The 16,412-nt window shown below is 43.2% G+C and overlaps 1 protein-coding gene across 5 annotated transcripts in view; it reads right to left on the bottom strand.

Annotated features, from left to right (window-relative positions):
- EHBP1 (EH domain binding protein 1) overlaps positions 1–16,412 on the bottom strand; it is a 281,357-nt gene that overhangs the window by 216,379 nt on the left and 48,566 nt on the right. For 4 of the 5 annotated variants that reach the window (XM_035110447.2, XM_060272318.1, XM_035110449.2 and 1 more), the window contains exons 3-4: positions 12,269–12,326; positions 2,661–2,756 (exon numbers count right to left, since the gene is read on the bottom strand). In XM_035110447.2, coding sequence (XP_034966338.2) covers positions 2,661–2,756; positions 12,269–12,326 — 154 coding nt within the window. The remainder of the gene's footprint in view (positions 1–2,660; positions 2,757–12,268; positions 12,327–16,412) is intronic. The other variant, XM_060272319.1, reaches the window with a different exon arrangement.

The raw sequence follows: 16,412 nt of genomic DNA, 5'->3' as shown, positions 1-16,412 counted from the left end.
TTGTTTAATTGTTTTTCTGTGTGGTATTAATGGGGGCACATCTCTCACACTTCCAATTTGACAAGAGTTTAGTAGATTGACAGAGGATGGTAGTTACTTTGATGAATCTGGAACCAGGGGTGCAGTCTTGCATATGTGATGCAAGAAGTACCCCTCTGCTTGTGTTGTAACTCACCCTGAGACTTTAGGGTGAAAAGCAGGTAATAAATTGTAATGGTGGTGGTGATGCTGCTAATGGTAACAGAGAACATAAAGCATGACCTTACAAAGGCATCTGCCTCACTGCAACACTTTCTTCCTTCAACCCCAGATGTACCAATGGCCTAGTTCTTATTGAGGTGATATACCTGTGCTGTGTCTAGGTTTCATCAATTCAAACTGCGAAGACGAGGGCGCTCACATGACTACAATATTCTGCATGCACACGAAAGCTCATACCAATGACAAACTTAGTTGGTCTCTAAGGTGCTACTGGAAGGATTTTTTAAATTTTGTTTTGACTACGGCAGACCAACACGGCTACCTACCTGTAACTAGAATATTCTTCGTAAGTATGTGAGAGGATTTTTAACTTAGCTTTCTCCCTGATATGGTAGTTTTCTATATGTAGGATTTGTGTTTGTGTGCCAGATCATTCTATCAAATTAGCTCCCACCTGCAGCCTGAAGGGGCACTGCCCAGACACAGGGTACTACTCAGGGAGGACAAAGCAACCAAGGCTCTTTTTAAGCAATTGTTAACTCTACACACACACACTTGTACTTTTAAGGTATGGCTGCTTGTAACCAGTTTATTATTTCTCACTATAGCTACACAGTACAGAGTGAAGTAGAAACAAAACAGCTTAATGTTTAGTTTAACTACAATTTACATAATATTACCAAAGTATGACACCTCACCACAGATAATGAAACCTTAGCGCAAATAAACCAGTGTTTAATTATAAAAAGAAGCCCCTTCAGTAAATGTTTTGAGAAAGAAAGCTTCAGCCACATTGGAATGGAAGGGATGGTGAAAGGAAAATTAAACAGTCTGCTTAATTTTAAAGACATCTTTGTTTTCAAGGATTGCCCCTTATTAAAAGTATGGCACAATTCCCTATCAATTATTTGATACCCTTTTCTAACATAATATAAATCTATACAACATGCATGCATGACCTTATCCTTTGAAATTTCCACATTCAGCTTTGTCCCATGCTATATAATCTGAGACCTGAACATTCACAGCCAATCTTTTCCCCTTCATTTATCTCCTCTTGCATGCACAAACACACACAGGCACCACCACACTATTCTCATCCCCCCACCAGCTGAAATAGCTTGGGGAAACTCTTTTAGAGCCATCCAAGGTGGTGGTGATCGCTGCATGTGGTGGGAGTAAGATATAATGATGGTCACCAATTTAAAGGTAAAGGTAAATGACACCTGACAATTAAGTCCAGTCGCGAATTCTGGGTCATGTGGCCAGCATGACTAAGCCACTTCTGGTGAAACCAGAGCAGCGCATGGAAATGCCGTTTACCTTCCCACTGGAACGGTATGTATTTATCTAGTTGCACTTTGACGTGCTTTCGAACTGGTAGGTTGGCAGGAGCTGGGACTGAGCAACGGGAGCTCACCCCGCGCCGACCTTCCGATCGGGAAGCCCACGGCTCAGTGGTTTACACCACAGTGCCACCTGCATCCCGATCACTAATTTGGATGTCCCTAAATGAGATTGTGATGGGAACTGCAGTCTAAGAACATGACACCATCATGTTAGTGTTTTAAACCCAATCAGCAGTGTAACGCTCCATAAAGAGACCTGATAACAGATGGTGCAGCATTTCAGAAGGAACTTGAGAGACAATATTTAAAGGAGCATTTGCCAGAAGTTCTTCTGCTGGTGCCTGACATTTTATTACATGGAAAGTGTATAGATAATATAGTTTAGAAATGAACATAGCTTGAACTTTTTGAAAACAGAAAAGGTTAGCTAATGTCTACCAGCTTTACCAATGTGATAACAACTGAAGGCTGCAATCATATGTGCATTTACTGGGGAGTAAGTATCAATAGCTCAGTGGCGCTGACTTCTGAGTAAACATATAGGATCATGCTGGAATAACTAACATGCAGTTGAATCCCATACATATCTACTCAGAAGTAAGCTCCATCGAGCTAAATGGTTACTCCCAAATTAAGACGCATAGGATTTCAGCCTGATCACTTAATCTCTATTGGTAACAGCAGGTTCAGGGCTAAATCCTAAAACCATTTATTTGGAAATATAGAGCTGGCTTCAACTAATGAGCCCCACTAGTGGAAGCCTGTGCAAGGGACATCTGCTTGTGCAATGGGATTTTCTTAACCCTCCTGAGTCAACTTAGGGGGACATGGGAGATAAGTTGAGAGAAACCCCAGTATAGCACAACCATTTCACCTTGCAAGCTTAAATGTTTGCACAGGTGGAACAACTGCCATAGTGTTATGTTGAATTTTGACCAAAGGTTTTTTCATTCTTTCAATGGTGCATACTTGCAAGAAAGCTTGTTTGGACTGCAGTCTTAATGAAGGTAACATTAGAAAATGTAGAATCAGATGTTCATAGCATTTCCTGTTTATTATTAAATCTATGAAATTGGGACAATTAAAGACAAGATAAAACAACATAGTTACCTTGAAAAGTGTCACAGTGATTTCAATGTTTTCAGGAACAGGCCACACAACAACACCACGATATGGATTTTTTATTCCTGGCTGCCAGCTATGAGCCTGAAGAAACATTGAGGAGGAGAAAAGCAATTGGGGAAAAATGGATTAATGTACAGAGCAAATTCAGCCAAATTTATGCAGAAACAACATGCACAGTACTAGATTACACGTTTCAAAAAGGTGAGAAGGATTCTCTCCCTCAATATTCTAATTTTCTTGAAAGTGTTGGAAAAGACACAATGCTGATTTGGCTGAATACTTTTTGTTCAGAGGCTTCATTCATGAATTGTCTGATGGCTAGGCTGAGGCTGGGAGCATTTTCCCGTTCTGCTCCCAGACTAACGTTGTGACTAACTTAACTACCCTAAACTCCTCTCCTCCACAACCTTCACCTTCAAATGTATAGACCAGGGGTCACCAAAAGTCTTTCTCTGGTGCCACTGGGCTAGTGCCCCAGACTCTGAGCTTTCATGTAAAAGTAAGCATCTAGCCTTCCTACAAAGGAAGTTATAGAGCAAAATGTGTAATTATCTGCCAAGTAATTTCTGTGAAATAAGAGCAAGTGCCGTGTGGCTACCTTGAATATTTTTCCGGGTACTGATAAAAGCTCCCTGTTGTCATAGACAGCAACATCAGGCTGTTTGTGTGCAAAATCAATTTGTATTATCTCCATAAGTGGAACCAGCAGAGCATGGCTGATTTCACATGAGAAGCACAAAGTTACCTCTAGTTTTGTGTTTTATCATGATATCCATAGTAGCTATTTTGCACTACCACTCCAGCACATTTTTAAATGTACCCAATTGCTGACTCTTGTTGTAGACGAATTCATGGAAGATACCTTTTCAATGGCTATTAACCAAGACAAGTGGGAGCTGCAGCACAATTTTGCAGTGTAAACCAAGCACCTAAAGCACCTAAAGGAAGTGTGCTGTTTGGGAATAGAACCTGACCCTTTTGTTGTTCAGGCCTTGGGGTTCAGAAGCAGGAAGGGATAAACATCACCATTCCTCTCTGCACCACTAGTCCCTCCCCAGCTATCCTATATAGTGCTAAGAAACTGCCAGCCCCAAACCAAAGTATTTTATATTATGCGGCATGGGAGGCAGGGATGGGAAGAAGAGTTCTGGAGAAATTAACTCAAATCATAATCACCCCCAAAGATACTTGCTCCAAGGTGTCACGATGGATGAGCAGGTCAACTGCCTTTTTCCCCCTCTGCCCTCCATATCCCCCTGCTAAATGGACATGCAAAATTGTGTGCCTCTGCTGCTCTCAGCTTGTTTGGTATAATAAGCAGCCTGCCTGAATTTTCATTTTGTAGACAGGGGTAGCCAATATGGTGGCCTCCAGATGTTTTGGACTATAATTCCCATAATCCCTGATCACTGGCCAACTGGGACAGATTGGGAGCTTCCATCCATAACATCTGGAAGACCCCACGTTGACTGCCCCATGCTGAAGAACCCCCTTCTCTCCAGGGTGAACTACCGTCACCATACTATAAGGCAATGGTGGCCAAACTTGGCCCTTCAGTTGTTTTGGGACTACAGTTCCCATCATTCCTGACCACTGGTCCTGTTAGCTAGAGATGATGGGAGTTGTAGTCCAAAAACAGCTGGAGGGCCAAGTTTGGCCACCACTGCTGTAAGGGAAGTTCAGGTGCTCCAGTCAGGCAGCTATTTTTTTAAAAATATTTAATTTGCTTTAAATTGACAGGTGTATGTACTACTGTGTATTGTGCATTGCCCAAGTATGCAGAAGTCATGTTGATATAAGAATTCGAGACCCCAGGTGTATATTTTTGATTTCAATTATATTTCACTTTAATTGCATTTAACCTTTTAGAATGTATTAGGTTTGATTTTTGTGTGTTCTTCATTTGTGAGTCTCTCCTTCCTATGCTGCATTACAACCCTCCTTATCTAACCCTGAAAGTGGCACAAATGGCAGGATATTTTCCTATGTCAGTTATGAATTAGCACCAGAGTGTTACTCAGAAATCCTTGGAAGTTTCCTGAAAGATAGGCTAGGTAGCCAGGGCAACGTGGGACATCTGATACCTAAAATGGGCAAAAGGCCTAGGCACTTCTGGTCAACCCCAATGTAAGGGTGCTGTTGCGGCTACTCTTGAGTAACAACGTCCAAGTCTGCTCTGTCTTTAAGAGTTTTATTGTGCATAGTATTTACAGTGCAAAGATGGTAAAAAAAACCATGACCTCTCAGTCACTCGCAGAATCCGGGAGTGGACGCTTCCTGTTGCGCATCCAGCATAAGAGCTTAGGAACCCCAAAACGCTGCCCCCCAACCTTACATTTCGGTGCGCGCCTTAAATCAGGCGACGGAAGCGGCTGCCTACTCCCCTCCACCTGTTGGTCAGGGGGGTGCAAGGGCTCTCCTACATCTCTGAGCCTTAACTGCTCCATCCCGCTAACTTCCTCATTTCCCCCACCTGACCCGCTGCTGCTGCTCTCACTGGTCGAGGTGCTGGTGTGGAGGATGGTCAGAGGCTCCCTGTACTGAGGTCCACTGACACCCAAGGTGATAGCGGGGGAAGACGATAGCAGGAAAACACCATACGTGTTTTCTATCCAATGACCTATGACCTTTCTTGACACATGTAAAGGGGATGTTTTATGTTTAAGAATGTTTTGTGACTCTTTGTGTGTTGTATATAACCTTTGGCTCTGAAGTGCCTTGGGGCAGACCTTCTTAACTGGCAAGTTGAGTTGAGTGAGCTCTGTCCTATTGCACTAGCTATAATAAACACCGGGTCCCTAATCTGGATGCTGGACTTAAAGAAATTCATTGGTTCTGTGCTTTATTTAAGAGATGGTCCCTCACCTGGGTAATGAACAAGGTGGCGTAGAAGTGAATTCTTACCACAATGTTTAGTTTCCAAACTTATAGGCACTCAGCTACCTGAGTTTGCTGTTAGACAGAAGATATCAAAAAATGGAACACCTGAGCAGTACATTATCACATACTGGGGAAAAACAACAGAGATCATTGTTGAAGACACAGTGCTGAACAAGATTTTAATTTGTTCTGATTCAGCAAGGCAACTCTCAAATACTTTATAAAAAATAAGATTAGCAAAATGCAACCAATTTGGCATCTTCTTTAAAAAAAACTACTTTTTAATTAGGAAAAAAATCCACATCAACAGTAGAATAACATCTTCACTAGATGAACTTGAAAGCCACAAAATAAAAAAGATAGCGAACTGTTTTGAAACTTTCAACTGACCCTTAAAACGTTATTACTCTACTGCTACTTTGCAATTAATAAAACATTAAGTATAATCTCTGCATCACTAAATGGATAGTACATTTTGTATCCTTTGGCCCAGGCTGAGATAAACTGAAGAAAAGGATTTAAGGCACAAAGGTTTCTAGAGGGTTCTGTAATTGCACTGCACTGGGGGTAAGATCCGAAATGTCAGAGAGCAGAGTGGCAACACAGAAGCATCTTGGTCTATTTTTCTATGCAACACAAAAGGTACCATTTTCCTATCAAAGTTTTAGCACATTTAGGGATTTGCCTCTGCTGACCATAACTGATATGAGCAAGCCTCAACATTTACTAATTGTTTTAATTGTCCTACATATGGACTTTTCTTTAAAACAAAAATTCACACAACAGTCTTACCAAAAAGGTAAGATAAATATGCACCGGTAGGCTCAGGGCCACAGCAAGCTATCTTTATTGCCTTCTACTTCACTGATAGCCGATATGGTGCCCTCCAGAAGTTGATGGGCTACAAACATCCCTAACCACTGGCCATGCTGGTTACGGCTGAAGGGAGTTTTAATCCATGAGCATATGGATGTCATCACATTGGCTACCTTGTTTATAATGGGAAACAGTGATGAGGAGAATCCAGGCTAAACTTTTGGAAAATACACTTGTTTATAAAAGTGAGAGACACACAGCCTGATTCTATGATTTTTCTATTATATATACTTTTATTCTGTCAAATTTTCTCTGATTTTCATTTTCAGCCCATCATATATAATCTTCTTCTTCTTTGGCGATCACTTGTAGCCTAGTAAGATTGTCTTCCATAAACACGGTTTTAACAATGAGTCCGTAAGTGATTGTGGAGGCCAATTCTGGATCCACACGTCCTTCCACAGTGGGGACATTGGTTTCCGGGCGGGAGTTGATCACGGTGTGGATTTGCCAAGCGTACCTTCCTCTTAGCACGTTTCTCCCTTGCGTCCTGAGATTGAGTTTCTTCAAAGCCCATGACACCTTTGGTAAAGGCTGTTCTCCAACTGGAGCACTCGCAGGCCAGTGTTTCCCAGTTGTCAGTGTTTATACTACATTTTTAAGATTTGCCTTGAGACCTCTTTTGAGCATTACGCTTTCCATTTTTAAGTTCGGAATAGAGTAGTTGCTTTGGAAGACGATCATCAGGCATCTGCACAGCATGACCAGTTCAACAAAGTTGATGTTGAAGAATCATTGCTTCAACACTGGTGATCTTTGCTTCTTCCAGTACACTGATATTAGCTCGCCTGTCTTCCCAGGTGATGTGTAAAAATTTTCAGAGACACCGTTGATGGTGGACCTACTCGCTGGATCATCACCTTGTCATGGTGAGTGGGCTTGCATGTTCCTATGACCCTTGTGAGCGAAGCCGTCGGGGATCTCGTACTCCCAGCAGGGTCACCCAAGTCGGTAAGGTCAAGGGGAAGGAGCTAGACAAAGAATGATCCAAGAAGTCCTCACCGGCAGAACAGGTGGGTGATAACAAGCGGTATGCTACAACGGCTGTGAAGGCAGATGAAGGCTGCAGCAGATAGGACTCTACCAGTTTGTCATGACTACTTCATGCCATCGGAACAGAGCCCTACTGCGAAGACTGTGCATTGGTCAGTGTGCACTAATCTACACACATAAAACAAAATCACGCACAGGCGATATATAATACTGAAATGTTCTCCTCCCCTCCCAGGATCATTCCATTTTTATAGGAGACTAGCTGACCCTGCCACGCATTGCTGTGGCTTAGTCTGTGAAATGGGCCCTCAGAGTCTCCCTTCAGACCCCCCTGTAGGCCCTAAATGGGCCCTCAGAGTCCCCCTTCAGACCCCCCTGTAGGCCCCACTGTGGTTTAGTCTGTTATATGGGCCCTCAGAGTCCCCCTTCAGATCCCCCTGTAGGCCCCACTGTGGTTTAGTCTGTGAAATGGGCCCTCAGAGTCCCCCTTCAGACTCCCCTGTAGGCCCTAAATGGTCCTTCAGAGTTCCACTTCAGACCCCCTGTAGGCCCCACTGTGGTTTAGTATGTGAAATGGGCCCTCAGAGTCCCCCTTCAGACTACCCTATAGGCTCCACTGTAGGTCAGTCTGTTATATGGGCCCTCAGAGTCCCCCTTCAGACCCCCCCTGTAGGCCCCACTGGGCTGTTTCATGTCTTTTTTTAAAAAAAATATTTTTATTAATTTTCCAATTAAAACCAATTATATCACATTCAATATTTCAAATTATACACATATATATATCAATCAAACCGAATGTTATGCCAAATCATCTAAAGAATTTTTTATTTGGGTTCCCATGCTTCAAGAAATTGGGAATTCCTCGCAACTGTCCACTGCCGTCTTTTTTCTAAAGTTCAAATCGTCCTCCAAGTTCATAATAATCCAGATCTTCCCCTTACAGTCACATAGATGTTTTCCACTTTCATCCGATTGTTTCCCAGCTGCTGAGATAAATATCAAACAAAGTTTCACAGATGTTCTTTCTCCTGTGTGAGTTAATCAGTCCAGCCTCCCCATAAATCTTCTTAATGGAGCTCCCTGTTGCGTCGAAGCAGCACGAAGCAGCGCCATCTTAAAAAACTCAAATCACTTTCGTTTCCTCTCATAGCCATGAAGATTTACGATCATTATAGAATTTACAGCTTTTCCAGGCAGGAGACCCAAACATCAAACCATAAACTCCTGGTAAATTAATGGATCTCCTTGCCCTATAGCTGAACTTAGCTTCAGGCCGCCGCTCCAATTTAAAGTGCGTCACAGCTCATAAATCCTCCGAACGCGTCCAGAACTCCTTCCGTCCGACTAGGGGGGGGGCTTTTCTCATCGGCAACTCCACATCTTTAAAAAATATGCTCAGTAACAACAGTTATAAAGTTCAACTCACACAGTCTTTTGCTTCTCTTTCACTCCAAACAAGCCAGGACATCGCGTCCGGGAAGGTACGAGGCAACAATATGAAGAAAAAAAAATAAAAACTCACTTCCCTTATCGCTCCGTCCCCATCAATCCTTCTTCCAGATGCTGTACAATCTTTGACTCCTCTCCCTCAGCAGCATAAATTTCTCAGCAGTAAACAGCGCTTCTTCCCCTCCTTCTGAAGTATGTCCATAGATTTAAGCCTAATTATCTTCTTTAACCATGGAAATCCCCGCCATGCAGATTAGCGTCCGGGAGTCCTGGCCCTCGTAAGTGCTCAGCCCAAGCTCCCCCCACTCCAAAAACAGTCGGAGTGGGTCTGGGGGCATCGCGGGCCAGCGGCCCCTCTCCGTAACCCCCGGAGAGGGTAGGGGGTTGCCATTTACTCCCCTAGCAACCGCCAAATTCCTTACGAAGGTCAGAGAGATGGAAAACAGGTCCGCCATTCCTGCAGGCGGAAACCGGAACCCTGGGCTGTTTCATGTCAGTGGGGAGATCTCTGCGGAGGGTGAGGATCGTGGATCAGGCGAGATATGAGCAGAGGGCACGGACTGTGGATCGGGTAGGATGGTGAAGGCCGAGACCTATGGGGGGGTCTCTGGAGAGTGGGGGGGAATCTCTGGGGGTAGGTACCTCCATGGCGGGAGGGGGTCCTTGGGGAGCGGGCTATTGTTGGGATGGCCTGGTCCCTGGCAGAGGTCTGTTCTCCGGGGTGGGCTGTGTCCCGGGGTGGTGGGGTGGATGGAGAGTGGCCGTTATTTTGCCAGTGGGTGGGATTTTGGGTGTATGTTTGATTTTGTTTGGTGGGGTGGGTGGGGATTGGGCGGGATTAGGTGTATGTTGGATGTTGTTCGTAGGATGTCTACTGAAGGGGGCAATTTTTGGGTATACAAATCCAGGTTTCTACCTGTCCTAGGTTTGTGTATAGACAATGTAAGTGGATAGAGACACTCTCACATGGGGTCCCGATGTTGTGGGCAAATTTGAGGACAATCGGGTAAGCGGTTGTGGGGAAAGATTCGTTAGAACAAAAAGCACCCTCTACATTTTTATATATATAGATGAATATACAAAAGCCAAGGGCACAGGCTGCCAAAGATATACGTAATCCTTGGGACACAAATATCATCCTAATATAAAAGAATTTGGCATTTGCTTTGCTTCCAAGAATGCAATTAAAAGAAACTAATGACATGCACAATGATTTGAATGCATAATACAACTGTCTCTACAGTTCTAGAGACAAACATCTCAAATCAAGTAGAAACACCAAGTTACATACAGTGGTACCTCTACTTACTAATTTAATGTGTTCCGAACGTACATTTGTAAGTCGAAAAAAAGTCGAATCCCATAGGAATGCATTGGGAGAAAAAAATCGTAAGTAGAAGCAACCCTATCTAAAAATTCGTAAGTAGAAAAAAAAAAATCTTATCTAAACCACATCCAAGATGGCGGAGAGAGCTCCATTGGTAAGTAGAAACATTTGTAAGTAGAGTTATTCGTAAGTAGAGGTACCACTGTATTTTCAAAATGTTATATAGAACTTGATGGTGAGTAGTTTGTGTCATTTTAGAAATGCTCTCCAAATGCCCCAAGTTAAAATCTCATTAACTGATATGTCAGTGCAGCAGAACTATTCTGTCTCTTGTAGAAAGTCAGACACTTGAAAAACAAACTCACCATCAACACATGGATCTGCCTATGTAAATTAGGAACACATAAGGATGAAATCTGATGTCTAGAAACCATGTCCACTGCATAGCAGGTATAATTCTGAGGAGAAGGGACTCCTGTGGCTTCCAAGTATGGTGCTGGAATCATGGACTGGACAGAGCATCTGTATGTCAGTCCATAAAGTAAAGGTACCCCTGACCGTTAGGTCCAGTTGCGGACAACTCTGGAGTTGCACACTCATCTCGCTGTATAGGCTGAGGGAGCCGGCGTTTGCCTGCAGACAGCGTCCAGGTCATGTGGTCAGCATGACTAAGCCGCTACTGGCGAATCAGAGCAGCACACAGAAACGCTGTTTACCTTCCCGCTGAAGCAGTACCTATTTATCTACTTGCACTTTGACGTGCTTTTGAACTGTTAGGTGGGCAGGAGCAGGGACCAAGCAACGGGAACTCACCCCATTGCGGGGCTTCAAATCACCAACCTTCTAATCAGCAAGCCCTAGGCTCTGTGGTTTAGACCACAGCGCCACCCGCGTCCCATACGTCAGTCCATAGCTGCCTGAAAATCTAGGATAGCTGGAGGATAGTAGTGCTGAACATATTATGTGGCTAGACTATAAACAGCAGAATGGGACTGGGGATGCACTTTCAAAGACACATCTTATGAAGGAAATGAAAAGCTGCGAGACAGCTTCCACATCCTGATGCACATCAGATCTGTTTCCTGATCCATCAGTTATGTATGTGCAGAAACCTGCTTATGTGTACAGATTTCCTTAGCTGGATTGGGGAATTTAAGTGACTGTTTGACCAACCTCTTCAAAGCAACTCAGCGAATTCAAATTATTTCCACATAAATAATAATAATGTGGAAATATGACCACAAAGGAGCTAGCATATAATAGGTGTTCAAATGCAATTTAATTTTGTACATTTTGCTCATTATAGCACAATGGCTATTCTTTTATACGAGTATGAAATTATTATTATGGTCATTATTCATTTACTACGGACATATTAGCTGGGAGCTCTTGGAAGTAAAGAAGGTTTTGCAGTAATACATCAACTATGACCAACTTGAACAATTTGAATCTATCCTTTAAGTCAGGCATCCCCAAACTGTGGCCCTCCAGATGCTTTGGCCTACAACTCCCATGATCCCTAGCTAACAGGACCAGCAGTCGGGGAAGATGGGAATTGTAGTCCAAAACATCTGGAGGGCCAAAGTTTGGGGGTGCCTGCTTTAAGTGTATAAATAATTTGAGAATATAGCAAGTTAATGTATGTGGTTAACATGCTGGGTGAGGGCCATTTTCCCACCCAGAAAACCAATTCAAGTAATAAAAACCAATTCAAGTAATAAAAATAAGCAACCATGACCATTTAATATTTTATTATACTAGCTCTTTAGATAAGGAACCTTCCATCTGACCACCTTGGAGGGAAGGCAGGAAAAATACTGAATACATCAATAGACTACTATTGATTACTATTGATCTTCACAATGACACATGCTGAGCTTATTGTACTGCATGCATCGATGCAACTTTAGTAACTAGTAATACTAATCAGGGTATTCATAAGAAAAGACAAAGAACAGCTTAGTTATATTTGTAAAAATCACTTATCCTTCTCTGGTCTTAAGGCAAAACAATAATCAACTAGCTTATTTCAACTTCTATTTCCCTTATTCAACTAAACTAAACTAACCTTAGAAGATTTCCTTCGACTTCTTCTTGTCCAAACCACTACCAATTTATCAGGTTGCCTGTTGAGGGGGAAAAAAGAGACACCCACCATTAATTTTTTCTTGATAGATAAGATAGATAGATAGATAGATAGATAGATAGATAGATAGATAGATAGATAGATTAGATTTATGAAGTGATAAAAGAACAGTGCTTTCTCTTGCACCACTCCTTCATATGAAAGAGACTACAATTCATCGATTACCTTCTCATATCAACTCCTTTGAGCTATTTCAAAACTCTCCAATTCAAAAGATCATAGGTTTTTCAAACTAATTATCTACATATAAATGTACACATCACACACACACACCCCAAGTATCCAGTAAAATACATAGCTGGATAGATTGAAAACCAATTTTTAGAGGCATTTTATTTGGAGGACACAGATGCAAGTGGTACAATTTGAAATGCTATCAGATGGGCCTGGTTTGCATGCAATGTTAAATGACATTTAAGAAGCACTTTGCTATTTCTGGACTTCTTGTTGCTTGAGAACCTGGGATTGTGGCTTGTTTCCTCGAAACCAGGCACGGCCAAACTTGGCCCTCCAGCTGTTTTGGGACTACAACTACCATCATCCCTAGCTAATAGGACCAATGGTCAGGGATGGTGGGAATTGTAGTCCCAAAACAGCTGGAGGGCCAAGTTTGGCCATGCCTGCTCCAAACAAACTACCAGTGGTATGCAAAGAAAAAACTTCATCCATAACAAGCGTACATCATAACTCTAGCAAAAGATCCTAAACCTCTCAGCAGTGTGTATATGAACATACATGAGTGCTGGCAGCACACTTGTAACAAATAGGTGGAGAACAACGGGTGCAAGGGTGGTTTAAGACCACATGGAAAGTGTGCAGTGAGTTTGGAGTGTGAGTATTTCCCTCTTTTTTTTCTTTTGTTTGTGTTAGAGAGCTTTTGGCTTATGTGAGTGCCCCAACACCCTTATTTTAATTTTTTTCTTGGGTCACTGGGCCAACAAGGACACAAGGCTAGGATTTAGGGCATAGAGCCAGATAATTTATAGGGCATAAGGCCAGAATTTGCAGTTTCCTTGGGAATGCTAAGTGGCTAATTGTATTCCTGGGAAGCTGTTTGAGACAGCAGACTAGGCATTGAGTATATCCAAAACTTTTTCCTTTCCTCTTTCTCTTTTTTAATTTTAATTGTATTGCTGGGATATTGAATATTGACTCTACTGCTTGAGCACTGCCTCTAAAAATGACTGGGTCACCCCGCCTGACATTTAAAAGATATTTGAGGATTGCCAGTCCAGAATAAAACAAAGAACCACGTGTCAGGAGATTTATTTAGGCAAGAATAGAGGCAAATCTGAGTTCTGTTACACAGGAAGATGTGTAATGGGGGAAAAAGAATAAAACAGAATATAACTGCATTACTTTCTACATAGGAACAATTAATAGAAAAAGATAATCATGTTAGTGTTTTTAAATGTGATAATCAAAGCTTTGAAACGCACCTTGATTGCTTTTCATTTAATTTTTTTAAATAAAAATTTTCAGTTTAATTTTCATAACATACAAACATCAAATACAAATATCCCATTTTTAAATTATTCCCTCACTATTTCTTATTTAATAGTTTTAACTACAGTTTTAAGATAATCCTACTAATGAATTTCATTATTTTTCAGATAGTTTACATAATTCTCCCATTCTTTATTAAAAGTTGTTTCTTCCTAGTGTCTGACTCTTCCAGAGAGTTTTACCATTTCAGCATAGTCCATTAATCTAATCTGCTACTCTTCCTTGGTTGGAACTATATCTTCCTTCCATTTCTGCGCCAGCATCATCCAGGCAGCTATGCTTGTATACATAAACAGTTTTTTTCTGGTCACTGGGTCTCTCCACACCTAGTATTCCTAAAAGAAAAGCTTCTGGTTTTCTGCATTCCAAAAACAATTAGAAGTGGTTAAGAGTTTAGGAGAACAGACAACTTTTGAGGTACATAATGAAAAACAGATTATTACTGAAATAGCTACAATTAGAAAAACTGGAACCAATAACTGGTGGAATTCATTGTCTGAATGGAAGCCAAGTGTTTAAGGAGCTTTAGCAATAATGATTCACCCCATTGTAGTGATACTAATTGGCCAAGATGAGATCCTTATAACTATGATATGCATGATGTGGTAGGTGGTGAGACAAGCACGGACTCTGCATATCCTAGAACAGGCATCCTCAAACTGCGGCCCTCCAGATGTTTTGGCCTACAACTCCCATGATCCCTAGCTAACAGGACCAGTGGTCAGGGATGATGGGGATTGTAGTTCAAAACATCTAGAGGGCCGAAGTTTGGGGATGCCTGTCCTAGAAGAACATAAAAGATTCCCATACCAAAGGAGTGTTAGATAACATGTAGGAACATGAATTCAGCAACAAGGGGGAATTGTGAGGAAGGATGTGTGAATCTGAATTTATTATATGAATTAGCTCTGTAGATCATGGCACAGGTATAAGATTGACACAACTATAGTATGACACAAAACCTTCCATGAACCAGGAAACAAGCCTGATCCCAATCATCTGCTGAAAAGCATTCAGGAATATCCTGAGTTCACAGATATCTGACCTAAAGATTAACACATGTAAATGCAGGATTGGTAACTGCAGGTACCAATTGGAAGCCGCGGAAGCCCCATCAGATGTTCGGCTTCCAAAAGGCTTCCATGTTTGCGAAGTTCGGGAGCCAAAACTTTTGGGAACTAAGCTGTTTGACTTCCAAGGTACGACTGTAGTATGTAAATAATAAAAGTTTACCCCTCAAACCCATAGTGCCTATAACAATAGAGTAGTACCTCAGGTTACAAACACCTTGGGTTACAAACACTTCGGGTTACAGACTCCGCTAACTCGGAAGTAGTACACTAGAAGTAGAAGAACTTTGCCTCAGGATGAGAACAGAAATCGTGCGCTGGTGGCGCAGTGGCAGCAGGAGGCCCCATTAGCTAAAGTGGTACCTCAAGTTAAGAACGGTTTCAAGTTAAGAACGGACCTCCAGAAAGAATTAAGTTCATAACCAGAGGTACCACTGTAGTGTTTCCAACTGTCTGTAACTGACCTGTATAAAGGCCTCTTACAGGTAGAAAACAGAAACACTGTTTTCTTGTTTTCTTTTTTAAAGAGAAATGTTTTTTCCTCTTGTCATCACCTTCCACCTTACCCTGGATGGTCGGAGTACCTCAAGAACAGCCTCCAAAGATGGACTCAATACATGGGCAGCTTATCATGAAGCAGGCATTCCTTCAGGTACCCTTGGGGCCTTCTAAGCATCATAAGGTTTTAAAAAGGTAGGCACCAGGCACTTTGAACTGTGCTCGAAGCAAAAACCAATGAAGCTATTTCAGTGTTTCTCAACCTTTTTTGGGCCACGGCACACTTGTTCCGTGAAAAAAATCACGAGGCACACCACCTCCATAAGACATACCTCCATGCCCTGTAGAGCGAGACCACCGAGCGCCCCAGCCAGCCAGAGGGGCCTGGAACCGGCTGCTGTTGCTGCTGCTGTAGCAGCAGGGAGCGCGCGGAGCGCCCTGCAGCGCCTGGCCTCTTCTTGGGGGGGGGGCTGCCCGAGGCCTGCCGCCTCGGTGCCTGGAACCGGCGGCTGCAGAGCGGAGCGCTCCGAAACGGCGAGCACTCGGAGCGCCCTGCAGCGCCTGGCCTCTTTTCTTTTCTTTTTTGCTGCCCAAGGCCGGCGGCTGCAGAGCGGAGCGCTCCAAAGCGCCGAGCACTCGGAGCGCCCTGCAGCGCCTGGCCTCTTCTTCTTCTTCTTGGGGGGGGGGGGCTGCTCAAGGCCGGCGGCTGCAGAGGGGAGCGCTCCAAAGTGCCGAGCGCTCGGAGCGCCCTGCAGCGCCTGGCCTCTTCTTCTTCTTCTTCTTCTTTTTTTGGGGGGGGCTGCCCAAGGCCGGCGGCTGCAGAGCGGAGCGCTCCAAAGTGCCGAGCGCTCGGAGCGCCCTGCAGCGCCTGGCCTCTTCTCTCTCTTTTTTTGGGGGGGGGCTGCCCAAGGCCGGCCGCACGTGACAAGGCAGCAAATCGCCCTTCTCGCCGCGGCATGTCCCGGCACACCAGCCAGCGTCTGGCGGCACAC

The sequence above is a fragment of the Zootoca vivipara genome, chromosome 3, assembly GCF_963506605.1.
Source record: "Zootoca vivipara chromosome 3, rZooViv1.1, whole genome shotgun sequence".
NCBI lineage: Eukaryota > Metazoa > Chordata > Lepidosauria > Squamata > Lacertidae > Zootoca > Zootoca vivipara.
This window is presented reverse-complemented; position numbering and strand designations above follow the sequence as displayed.